Raw genomic sequence first — 13,254 nt, 5'->3', positions numbered from 1 at the left:
CAGCTCAGGGATTCAATCCAGCAACCTTTCGGTTACTGGCCCAATGCTCTAACCACTAGGCTACTTGATGCCCTTATTATAAAGGCTGTCATGGCTAACTGTAATATTATTGTATTGTTTTTTCTCTGAACTTGTGTCATTTGCAGTAAAGTCTAGGCAACAAATAACATTGGATTGCTTTTACACACAGAGACTGATCATGTAGATCATATTCTTTGTTGTTTAATTAGTTAAAACCTGCATTTCAAGAAAGGATCCAGCCTAAGTCATAAGAAATTAGCATTTTAAAGCTGATCTTTTTAAATGTATTTTTATCCCCCATAGTAGGGATGTTTCAGTGTAAAAAAAAGTATCACCTTTTTGGGCCCTCGCTTGTTTGCATCCCTGCTTTATACACTGCACTCTTTGAAAGAGGTAGTTAGCAAACCAGGCCAAAGACCCCTTCAGAGACACCAATACGCCGCCGGCCCACAAGAATGGAATGGTTTACCTTATCAAAAGCTTTGGCTAGTCAATAAAAATAGCATCACAACATTGCTTAGAATCAAGGGCAATAGCGACATCATTGAGGACCTTTAAGGTTGCAGTGACACATCCATAACCTGAGTATGGGAGCACATAACGTTAGATTGCCTGGCAGGCTGACTGCTACTGCCTGAGCAGAGATGATTACTTTAAGGAATTAAAAATAATTCATCAAATATAAGTAATATACACAACTGACTTTTATTATTTCATATTTTTCTATTGATGTCTACCCAATGTGTACCTGACAGAGACAATTAAATATTTTCAATGCTTTGGCAATGAATGTTCACTATTTCTAGTTTAGGAATTCCTATTAAAAAGCTCTAAAATCATTGTAACGTCATTATTTCATAAAATAATCAAACTGAAATCGGATTATTTTTTTAATAGTCAAATACAAACCGACTTCAAAAAACAATAATCCCTCTGCAATATTAAACATCGACCTAGACGTTCTAGACCCATGAAGAAAATGCAAATATCCAATATAAAACCCAAAAGGTAGGCTACCATTATGTCAAATCGTGAAATTCGCGTTCAATACTTTTTTTACTGACCAAATTATTATATATTTTTTACGCAATACAAACAAACAAAAATTCAGCGTGGACCAGATTGACGCTCTCCCCACTATTTATTGTTCATGCAGTGAGGATTCACCCTCTTTAGATAATTATTTTGTAATTTATCTGCAGCAACAACAAAAAAATAGCTCAAAAAGCAGTAGTACCAGTATGCAAATCAGGGAGCCGAATGAACGGCTTTCTTATCTATGCATCCAAAAGATCCGTTCGCGAACGAACCATCACTACAAACTGCTAGCTTCCCAGCGACATGTTTGTTGTTGTTCGAGATGCAGGATTAGCTACAGTATGTCCTAGGCGACTAGCTAATTGTTTAGGTTTGACTAGTTCAACAATCCCCATAGTTATATGTTCCTAATATGTTAGTTACCATTTGCAGACACGTACTGCACGAGAAGGACTTAAAACAGCCCACAAGGTAAATAACGTTAACAGTTAACTACTGTAAACAAATCCCAGTTGGTCTTACTCGCTAGCTATGCTAACATCCTCTAAATATTTACCATAATTTGGGAAAATTGTATTTGAAAGTACAGATATATATTACCCTTTGCTGCTAATAGACAGAGTACTTCTAAAGTCAATCATTTGCATGAATGTCTCAAAGTTTGCCTCAGACAGTAAGTAGTAAGATAGCTAGCAGCAGTGGCTAACCAACTTCTTACCTCATGATCCTTCTTTCCTTGCTTGTCAGCTAATGCCTAAAGGCCTACAGCCGTGATTAATACAAAATCAATGATCTCTTTCAGGGGCCACACTGAAAACCAAGTAGCAGGCAGACCCACATTATCTGGCACCACCATCATAATAATAGGTTAGATAATTACAAGTGTGTGACTTACTGTCGAGTTGAAGACCATCACTTAGGAGGACCACATCACCAGGTAACTACAACAAAGATGGGGAACAATGCAATCAAAGCCCATCTGGAGAACTCACAGAAGACTGGGATCTTTCAGCTGACAGGGAAAGGCCTTCCTGAGGTAACAGTCATACACACACACACACACACACACACACACACACAGTGCCCATCCTATGGTCTGCCTGTTATAATGTCCACACTCCACAACAGCCTTTTAACTGGTGCTTTGTTTATTTAGCGGAATTCCATTCAGTTGTGGTTTTTGTCTTGGTCGGTTTGACTATTTTTTGCCACTAATGTATTTCAGTTCCCCGAGGAGCTCCAGAGGTTGACTGGAAACCTACGGACTGTAGATCTGTCCTCCAACAAGATTGAAGTGCTACCTGCTGCCATAGGAAACTTCCTTCAGATGAAGAGTCTGACTTTAAACTGTAATAAACTCAGTAAGTGGTTGTTGCATCCTCAACGTTACCGTCTGTCACACGACAGCATCTGTTGACAAATTTTCAAAACTTTGCTTTCACTGAATAATGAATGACCATTACGCGCATTGATTATTGATGTGCGTTCATCTGCTTCAATCAATCTCTTTAGCTAGGCTATATATTAAGTGTGTGTGTGTGTTTTGTGTGTACACAGCAAGTCTCCCAGATGAAATTGGAAAGCTGAAGAAACTAGAGACTCTTTTGCTGAACGGGAACCACCTGACGCAGCTCCCTAGCACTGTAGGACAGTTGAAAGCGTTGCGCACCCTCAGCCTGTCAGGGAACAAATTCCGGGAGTTTCCTGCTGGCCTTGGCTCCCTACGACACCTGGACGTTCTGGACCTGTCCAAGAACCACATCCAGGTGGTGCCTGCTGAGGTGGCGGCCTTGCAGGCCATTGAGATCAATCTCAACCAGAACCAGGTAATCAGGTGTTTATTGGTGCATCTCAAATGGCACCATATTTATTCAATCAATCAACTTTATCTATAAAGCCCTTTTTACATCAGCCGATGTCACAAAGTGCTATACAGAAACCCAGCCTAAAACCCCAAACAGCAAGCAATGCAGATGTAGAAGCACGGTGGCTAGGAAAAACTCCCTAGAAAGTCCAGAACCTAGGAAGAAACCTAGAGAGGAACCAGGCTCTGAGGGGTGGCCAGTCCTCTTCTGGCTGCCGGGTGGAGATTATAACAGAAAATGGCCAAGATGTTCAAACGTTCATAGATGACCAGCCGGGTCAGATAATAATAAGCACAGTGGTTGTAGAGGGTGCAACTGGTCAGCACCTCAGGAGTAAATGTCAGTTGGCTTTTCATAGCCGATCATTCAGAGTTAGAGACAGCAGGTGCAGTAGAGAGAGAGTCCAAAACAGCAGGTCCGGGACAAGGTAGCACGTCCAGTGAACAGGTCAGAGTTCCATAGCCGCAGGCAGAACAGTTTCAACTGGAGCAGCAGCATGACCAGGTGGACTGGGGACAGCAAGGAGTCATCAGGCCAGGTAGTCCTGAGGCATGGTCCTAGGGGTCAGGTCCTCAGAGAGAGAATTAGAGGGAGCATACTTAAATTCACACAGGACACCGGATGAGACCGGAGAAATACTCCAGATATAACAGACTGACCCTAGCCCCCCGACACAAACTATTGCAGTATAAATACTGGAGGCTGAGACAGGAGGGGTCGGGAGACACTGTGGCCCCATCCGACGATACCCCCGGACAGGGCCAAACAGGCAGCATATAACCCCACCCACTTTGCCAAAGCACAGCCCCACACCACTAGAGGGATATCTTCAACCACCAACCTTACTACCCTGAGACAAGGCAGAGTATAGCCCACGAAGATCTCCCCCACGGCATGAACCCGAGGGGGGCGCCAACCCGGATAGGAAGATCACTTCAGTGGCTCAACCCACTCAAGTGACGCACCCCTCCTAGGGACAGCATGGAAGAGCACCAGTAAGCCAGTGACTCAGCCCCCGTAATAGGGTTAGAGGCAGAGAATCCCAGTGAAGAGAGGGGAACCGGCCAGGCAGAGACAGCAAGGGCGGTTCGTCGCTCCAGTGCCTTTCCGTTCACCTCCACACCCATGGGCCAGACTATACTCAAATCATACTGAAGAGATGAGTCTTCAATAAAGACTTGAAGGTCAAGACTGAGTCTGCATCTCTCACATGGATAGGTAGACCATTCTATAAAAATGGAGCTCTATAGGAGAAAGCTCTGCCTCCAGCTGTTTGCTTAAAAATTCTAGCGACAGTAAGGAGGCCTGCATCTTGTGACTGTAGCGTACGTGTAGGTATGTACGGCAGGACCAAATCGGACAGATAGGTAGGAGCAAGCCCATGTAATGCTTTGTAGGTTAGCAGTAAAACCTTGAAATCCGCCCTAGCCTTAACAGGAAGCCAGTGTAGAGGCTAGCACTGGAGTAATATGATCAAATTTTTTGGTTCTAGTCAAGATTCTAGCAGCCGTGTTTAGCACTAACTGAAGTTTATTTTGTGCTTTATCCGGGTAGCCGGAAAGTAGAGCATTGCAGTAGTCTAATCTAGAAGTGACAAAAGCATGGATAAATCTTTCTGCATCATTTTTGGACAGAAAGTTTCTGATTTTTGCTATGTTACGAAGATGGAAAAAAGCTTTCCTTGAAACAGTCTTGATATGTTCGTCAAAAGAGAGATCAGGGTCCAGAGTAACGCCGAGGTCTTTCACAGTTTTATTTGAGATGACTTTACAACCATCAAGAATAATTGTCAGATTCAACAGAAGATCTTTGTTTCTTGGGACCTAGAACTAGCATCTCTGTTTTGTCCGAGTTTAAAAGTAACAAATTTGCCGCCATCCACTTCCTTATGTCTGAAACACAGGCTTCCAAGGAGGGCAATTTGGGGCTTCACCATGTTTAATTGAAATGTACAGCTGTGTATTCCCTACATTTACATTTTAGTCATTTAGCAGACACTTTTATCCAGAGCGACTTATAGTTGGTTTATCTTAAGACAACCAAATATCTCAGTCATAGTAAGTACATTTTTCCTCAATTAACTAGCTTTCAGCAAAGTCAGTGCTAGTACGTGGGGGAAAAAGTCAGGTCGGAGTGTAACTACACAAAAGGAGATGAGGGGTGCTGTGAGATTATTTAAGACACTCTTTGAAGAGGTAGGCTTTCACATGTTTTCAGAAGATGGGCAGTGACTGCTGTCCTAGCTTCCGGAAGTTGGTTCCAACATTGGTGTGCCAGGACAGTGAAGAGCTTTGGCTGAGCAGGAGCTGCCCTCCCGTAGGGGTTGTGAGGCCAAGGTATCGGAGGGGGCAGAACGGAGTACTCTGGTTGGGGTATAGGGTTTGAGCATAGCCTGAAGGTAGGGAGGGGCTGTTTCTCTTGCTGCTCTGTAGGCAATTACCATGGTCTTGTAGTGGATGCGAGCTTCGACTGGAAGCCAGTGGAGTAGTCCAGACGGGAGATAACAAGTGCCTGGATTACGACCTCAAATCAAATGTTATTTGTCACATACACATGGTTAACAGATGTTAATGCGAGTGTAGCGAAATGCTTGTGCTTCTAGTTCCGACAATGCAGTAATAACCAACAAGTAATCTAACCTAACAATTCCACAACTACTACCTTATACACACAAGTGTAAAGGGATAAAGAATATGTACATAAAGATATATGAATGAGTGATGGTACAGAACGGCATAGGCAAGATGCAGTAGATGGTATAGAGTACAGTATATACATATGAGATGAGTAATGTAGGGTATGTAAACATAAAGTGGCATAGTTTAAAGTGGCTAGTGATACATGTATTACATAAAGATGGCAAGATGCAGTAGATGATATAGAGTACAGTATATACATATACATATGAGATGAGTAATGTAGGGTATGTAAACATTATATTAAGTGGCATTGTTTAAAGTGGCTAGTGGTACATTTTTACATAATTTCCATCAATTCCCATTAATAAAGTGGCTGGAGTTGAGTCAGTATGTTGGCAGCGGCCGCTAAATGTTAGTGGTGGCTGTTTAACAGTCTGATGGCCTTGAGATAGAAGCTGTTTTTCAGTCTCTCGGTCCCTGCTTTGATGCACCTGTACTGACCTCGCCTTCTGGATGATAGCGGGGTGAACAGGCAGTGGCTTGGGTGGTTGTTGTCCTTGATGATCTTTATGGCCTTCCTGTGACATCGGGTGGTGTAGGTGTCCTGGAGGGCAGGTAGTTTGCCCCCGGTGATGCGTTGTGCAGACCTCACTACCCTCTGGAGAGCCTTACGGTTGTGGGCGGAGCAGTTGCCGTACCAGGCGGTGATACAGCCCGACAGGATGCTCTCGATTGTGCATTTGTAGAAGTTTGTGAGTGCCTTTGGTGACAAGCCGAATTTCTTCAGCCTCCTGAGGTTGAAGAGGCGCTGCTGCGCCTTCTTCACAACGCTGTCTGTGTGGGTGGACCAATTCAGTTTGTCCGTGATGTGTACACCGAGGAACTTAAAACTTTCCACCTTCTCCACTACTGACCTGTCGATGTGGATAGGGGGGTGCTCCCTCTGCTGTTTCCTGAAGTCCACAATCATCTCCTTTGTTTTGTTGACGTTGCGTGTGAGGTTATTTTCCTGACACCACACTCCGAGGGCCCTCACCTCCTCCCTGTAGGCCGTCTCGTCGTTGTTGGTAATCAAGCCTACCACTGTAGTGTCATCCGCAAACTTGATGATTGAGTTGGAGGCGTGCATGGCCACGCAGTCGTGGGTGAACATGGAGTACAGGAGAGGGCTCAGAACGCACCCTTGTGGGGCCCCAGTGTTGAGGATCAGCGGGGTGGAGATGTTGTTACCTACCCTCACCACCTGGGGGCGGCCCGTCAGGAAGTCCAGGACCCAGTTGCACAGGGCGGGGTCGAGACCCAGGGTCTCGAGCTTGATGACGAGTTTGGAGGGTACTATGGTGTTAAATGCTGAGCTGTAGTCGATGAACAGCATTCTCACATAGGTATTCTTCTTGTCCAGATGGGTTAGGGCAGTGTGCAGTGTGGTTGCGATTGCGTCGTCTGTGGACCTATTGGGTCGGTAAGCAAATTGGAGTGGGTCTAGGGTGTCCGGTAGGGTGGAGGTGATATGGTCCTTGACTAGTCTCTCAAAGCACTTCATGATGACGGAAGTGAGTGCTACGGGGCGGTAGTCGTTTAGCTCAGTTACCTTAGCTTTCTTGGGAACAGGAACAATGGTTGCCCTCTTGAAGCATGTGGGAACAGCAGACTGGGATAAGGATTGATTGAATATGTCCGTAAACACACCAGCCAGCTGGTCTGCGCATGCTCTGAGGACGCGGCTGGGAATGCCGTCTGGGCCTGCAGCCTTGCGAGGGTTAACACGTTTAAATGTTTTACTCACCTCGGCTGCAGTGAAGGAGAGCCCGCAGGTTTTGGTAGCGGGCCGTGTCAGTGGCACTGTATTGTCCTCAAAGCGAGCAAAAAAGTTATTAAGCCTGTCTGGGAGCAAGACATCCTGGTCCGCGACGGGGCTGGTTTTCTTTTTGTAATCCGTGATTGACTGTAGACCCTGCCACATACCCCTTGTGTCTGAGCTGTTGAATTGCGACTCTATTTTGTCTCTGTACTGGGACTTAGCTAGTTTGATTGCCTTGCGGAGAGAATAGCTACACTGTTTGTATTCGGTCAAGTTTCCGGTCACCTTGCCCTGGTTAAAAGCAGTGGTTCGCGCTTTCAGTTTCACGCGAATGCTGCCGTCAATCCACGGTTTCTGGTTTGGGAATGTTTTAATCGTTGCTGTGGGTACGACATCGTCAATGCACTTTCTAATGAACTCGCTCACCGAATCAACATATTCGTCAATGTTGTTGTTGGACGCAATGCGGAACATATTCCAATCCACGTGATCGAAGCGTGGAATCAGACTGGTCGGACCAGCGTTGAACAGACCTGAGTGAGGGAGCTTGTTGTTTTAGTTTCTGTTTGTAGGCTGGAAGCAACAAAATGGAGTCGTGGTCAGCTTTTCCGAAAGGAGGGCGGGGGAGGGCCTTATATGCGTCGCGGAAGTTAGTATAACAATGATCCAAGGTTTTACCAGCCCTGGTAGCACAATCGATATGCTGATAGAATTTAGGGAGTTTTGTTTTCAGATTGGCCTTGTTAAAATCCCCAGCTACGATGAATGCAGCCTCAGGGTGTGTGGTTTCCAGTTTACAAAGAGTCAGATAAAGTTCGTTCAGGGCCATCGATGTGTCTGCTTGGGGGGGAATATATACGGCTGTGATTATAATCAAAGAGAATTCCCTTGGTAGATAATGCGGTCGACATTTGATTGTGAGGAGTTCTAGATCAGGTGAACAGAATGACTTGACTTCCTGTATGTTGTTATGATCACACCACGTCTCGTTAATCATAAGGCATACCCCCCCGCCCCTCTTCTTACCAGAAAGATGTATGTTTCTGTCGGCGCGATGCGCGAAGAAACCAGCTGGCTGCACCGACTCCGTTAGCGTCTCTTGAGTTAGCCATGTTTCCGTGAAGCAGAGAACGTTACAATCTCTGATGTCTCTCTGGAATGTTACCCTTGCTCGGATTTCATCAACCTTATTGTCAAGAGACTGGACATTGGCGAGTAGTATGCTAGGGAGTGGAGCGCGATGTGCCCGTCTCCGAAGCCTGACCAGGAGACCGCTACGTTTGCCCCTTTTACGGCGTCGCATAGGGTCGCCGGCTGGGATCAGATCCATTGTATTGGGTGGAGGGCAAAACACTGGATCCGTTTCGGGAAAGTCATATTCCTGGTTGGAACGATGGTGAGTTGACGTTGCTCTTATATTCAGTAGTTCCTCCCGACTGTATGTAATGAAACCTAAGATTACCTGGGGTACCAATGTAAGGAATAACACATAAAAAAACAAAATACTGCATATTTTCCAAGGAACGCGAAGCGAGGCGGCCATCTTGGTCGGCGCCGGAAGTAGCGACCTTCGCCACTTCCTGTGTGAGGTAGGGTTATACTCTATGGATGTTGTAGAGCATGAACCTGCAGGAGCGATTTACTGCTTTGATGTTTGCAGAGAACGACAGGGTGTTGTCCAGGGTCACGCCAAGGTTCTTTGCATTCTGGGAGGGGGACAGCGTGGAGTTATCAACCGTGATGGAGAAGTCTTGGACCGGGCAGGCCTTCCACCGGGGGGAAGAGCAGCAGCTCTGTCTTGTTGGGGTGGAAGGGCCGACATCCAAGCTAAAATATCTGCCAGGCACGCAGAGATGCGTGTCACCACTTGGGTATCAGAAGGGGGAAGGAGAAAAGTAGTTGAGTGTCATCTGCATAGCAATGATAAGAAGGACCATGTGAGGATTTGACGGAGCCGACTGACTTGGTGTATAGAGAAGAGGAGAGGGCCTAGAACCGAGCCCTGGGAGACACCAGTAGTGAGAGTAGGTTGTGCAGACACAGACCCTCTCCATGTCATCTGGTAGAAGCAGCCTGCCAGGTAGGATGCAATCCAAGAGTGTGCAGAGCCTGAGACGCCCAGCCCTGAGAGGGTGGAGATGAGGATCTGATGGTTCACAGTGTTAAAGGCACTGTGAAACATCAGACGGAGAGAGTCCGCTTTGGCAGTGTGGAGAGCCTCCGTGACCTGGAGAAGAGCAGTCTTGGTTGATTTACCCGTCTTGAAGCCTGACTGGTTAAGGTCAAGAAGATCGTTCTGAGAGAGATATTGAGAGTTTATCAGAGACGGCACGCTCAAGTTTTTTTCGAAAAATAAGAAAGTGATTCCGGTCTGTAGTTTTTGATGTCAGAGGGGTCGAGTGTTAGTTTCTTGAGGAAGGGAGGGATTTTGAAGTCAGAGGGGACGCAGCCAGTAGTCAGGGATGAGGAATGGGAGAAGGTCTCTAGAGATGGTCTGGAGGAGGGGATGGGGCCAAGTGGGCAGGCTGCCAGACTTCACTAGTTGCAGGATTTCATCTGGAGAGAGGGGAGAGAGATCAAGGTATAAGGTTCTGTGTGAGTGGGACCAGTGGACTCAATAGGCTGAGTGAATGAGGAGCGGATGTCGTCTACCTACTTTTCAAAGTGGTTGACAAAGTTGTCCGCAGAGAGGGAGGGGGTGGATGATTAAGGAGTGGGGAGAAGGTGGAAAATAGTTTCCTAGGGTTAGAGGCAGAAGCTTGACATTTTGAGTGATATAAAGTTGCTTTAGCAGCTAATAGATATAGTGCACCAATTTTAACCAGGTACCTAATCTAATCTACAGAACCAGTCAAAAGTTTGGACATACCTACTCATTCCAGGATTTTTCTTTATTTTTACTATTTTCTACATTGTGGAATTTGTCGGATGTGGCAGGGCCTGCAAACTATTACAGACTGCAAAGGGAAGCACAGCCGCGAGCTGCCCAGTGACACAAGCCTACCAGACAAGCTAAATCACTTCTATGCTCGCTTCAAGGCAAGAAACACTGAGGCATGCATGAGAGCATCAGCTGTTCCGGAAGACTGTGTGATCAGCCTGCGTGAGTAAGACCTTTAAACAGGTAAACATTCACAAGGCCGCTGGGCCAGACGGATTACCAGGACGTGTGCTCCGGGCATGTGCTGACCAACTGGCAGGTGTCTTTACTGACATTTTCAACATGTCCCTGATTGAGTCTGTAATACCAACATGCTTCAAGCAGACCACCATAGTCCCTGTGCCCAAGAGCACTAAGGTAACCTGCTTAAATGACTACAGACCCGTAGCACTCTCGTCCGTAGCCATGAACTGCTTTGAAAGGCTGGTAATGGCTCACATTAACACCATTATCCCAGAAACCCTGGACCCACTCCAATTTGCATACCGCTCAAACAGATCCACAGATGATGCAATCTCTATTGCACTCCACACTGCCCTTTCCCACCTGGACAAAAGGAACACCTACGTGAGAATGCTATTCATTGGCTACAGCTCAGCGTTCAACACCATAGTGCCCTCAAAGCTCATCACTAAGCTAAGGACCCTGGGACTAAACACCTCCCTCTACAACTGGATCCTGGACTTCCTGACGGGCCGCCCCCAGGTGGTAAGGGTAGGTAACAACACATCTGCCACTCTGATCCTGAACATGTGGGCACCTCAGGGGTCCGTGCTCAGTCCCCTCATGTACTCCCTGTTCACCCATGACTGCATGGCCAGGCACGAGTCCAACACCATCATTAAGTTTGCAGGCGACACAACAGCCTGATCACCGACAACGACGAGACCGCCTATAGGGAGGAGGTCTCAACGCAATCAAGACAAAGGAGATGATTGTGGACTACCAAGTTCCTTGGTGTCCACATCACCAACAAACTAGAATGGTCCAAACACACCAAGACAGTCGTGAAGAGGGCACGACAACACCTATTCTCCCTCAGGAGACTGAAAAGATTTGGCATGGGTCCTCAGATCCTCAAAAGGTTCTACAGCTGCACCATTGAGAGCTAAGGGGGCTAAGCTGCCTGCGATCCAGGACCTCTACACCAGGTGGTGTCAGAGGAAGGCCCAAAAAATTGTCAAAGACCCCAGCCACCCCAGTCATAGACTGTTCTCTCTGCTACCGCATGGCAAGCGGTACCAGAGCACCAAGTCTAGGACCAAAACGCTTCTCAACAGCTTTTACCCCCAAGCCATAAAACTCCTGAACAGATAATCAAATGGCTACCCGGACTATTTGCTTTGTGTCCCGCCCCCCTCGCCAACTCCTCTTTTACGCTGCTGCGACTCTCTATCATCTATGCGTAGTCACTTTGAGTATACATCACATACATATTACCTCAATTAGCCTGACTAACCGGTGCCCCTGCACATTGACTCTGTACCTGTACCACCTGTATATGGCCTCGCTACTGTTATTTTCACTGTCATTTTACTGGTTTTTGTATTTCTTTACTTATCTATTGTTTACCTAATACCTATTTTTTTACTTAAAAATTGCGCTGTTGGTTAGGGCTTGTAAGTAAGCATTTCACTGTAACGTCTAAACCTGTTGTGTTCGGCGCACGTGACAAATAAACATTTGTAAACAAAATTTGAGAGAAGTAAGCTTTTTGTGCATATGGAACATTTCTGCAATCTTTTATTTCAACTCATGAAACATGGGACCAACACATGTTGCGTTTTTGTTCTGTGTATATAAATGATGATCCCAGATTTCAGTGGTGTCTGCGGCGGTGTCCACCTGCCAGAGGCTGAAGGTGCTGAGACTGGAGGAGAACTGTCTGGAGCTCACCTCCATCCCTGTGTCCATCCTTACCACCTCCCAGGTGTCCCTGCTCTCCGTGGAGGGCAACCTGTTTGAGGTGAAGAATATGCGTGACCTGGAAGGGTATGAGAAGGTGAGTTGTGAAACAGATGCTTGTTTCTTTGACATTCAGCCCGCTGCTAAATGAATGATCAAGGTTAAAGCAAGGAACAGTCTATGCTGTCATTAATATCTATTGTAAACAAAACAGCTCATGCGTTTTCAAACTCAACTGTTTTAAATATCTTTCCTCCCCATAGTTGACGTAATTTTTGTGAGCAGCGTAGAAACAAAATACTGTTTCTCAAGAGTGGTGGTCTAGCTAAACAATAATGTGATTTCCTGTTCAATGTTGAGGAGGATCAACTGAAGAAAGTTGTGGTTCAGACTGCTATTCTTTTTCAGTCATAATCCCTGCACTTGACATAATCTGTGGTCAAATATAGCCCCAACCATTAAATATGACCACCTGCCTATTATCATACTCAAATTAGACCACCATTCAGTTCTTACTCAAAGGGCGTATCTCATAGTTCTCATTTTATCCGTGGTGTCGCAGCCTCAGATGTGCCGATTTGTTAATCTAATTTGTTGTTTACCCCCACAGTACATGGAGCGCTTCACTGCAACCAAAAAGAAATTTGCCTGAACAATAGAAAGAGAGCATCCCCCTGAGTCCAGCTTGTGATCTACCCTCAAGCACCCTCTCTAAATGGTTGTGGCGTACTACAGTAAATATGGCTTCTGCACTGCTGCGGCAACAGGTTACAACGGAGAAGGACCACTGTAGAGAAGGACTGATCGAGAGCATGCTACAGGACTGCATATGAAAACAACAGGACACCATTTTAGTTTTTTTGTTGTTGAATTTTTACCCCCTTTTTCTCCCCAATTTCGTGGTATCCAATTGTTAGTAGTTACTATCTTGTCTCATCGCTACAACTCCCGTACGGGCTCGGGAGAGACAAAGGTCGAAAGCCATGCGTCCTCTGAAACACAACCCAACCAAGCCGCACTGCTTCTTAACACAGCGCACATCCA

The 13,254-nt window shown here is 46.0% G+C and overlaps 1 protein-coding gene across 1 annotated transcript; it reads left to right on the top strand.

The window, feature by feature from the left end:
* The first annotated feature begins 1,388 nt into the window (after positions 1-1,388).
* LOC120059930 (leucine-rich repeat-containing protein 57-like) lies at positions 1,389-13,094 on the top strand. The gene is made up of 6 exons (XM_039009008.1): positions 1,389-1,530; positions 1,862-2,095; positions 2,285-2,420; positions 2,617-2,885; positions 12,122-12,307; positions 12,821-13,094. Exons 2-6 carry the CDS (start codon positions 2,012-2,014, stop codon positions 12,860-12,862), a joined length of 717 nt encoding a protein of 238 aa, XP_038864936.1. The 5' UTR covers positions 1,389-1,530; positions 1,862-2,011; the 3' UTR covers positions 12,863-13,094.
* Positions 13,095-13,254: the final 160 nt, after the last annotated feature.

Source organism: Salvelinus namaycush, chromosome 15 (assembly GCF_016432855.1).
Source record: "Salvelinus namaycush isolate Seneca chromosome 15, SaNama_1.0, whole genome shotgun sequence".
Classification (NCBI taxonomy): Eukaryota; Metazoa; Chordata; class Actinopteri; order Salmoniformes; family Salmonidae; genus Salvelinus; species Salvelinus namaycush.
This window is presented reverse-complemented; position numbering and strand designations above follow the sequence as displayed.

Bases quoted from the DNA above. Each gene is read 5' to 3' on its own strand.
- LOC120059930 (XM_039009008.1), top strand. From the start codon at position 2,012: ATGGGGAACAATGCAATCAAAGCCCATCTGGAGAACTCACAGAAGACT. The intron at 2,096-2,284 runs GTAACAGTCATA...AATGTATTTCAG, and splicing joins CAGGGAAAGGCCTTCCTGAG to TTCCCCGAGGAGCTCCAGAG. The intron at 2,421-2,616 runs GTAAGTGGTTGT...GTGTGTACACAG, and splicing joins TTTAAACTGTAATAAACTCA to CAAGTCTCCCAGATGAAATT.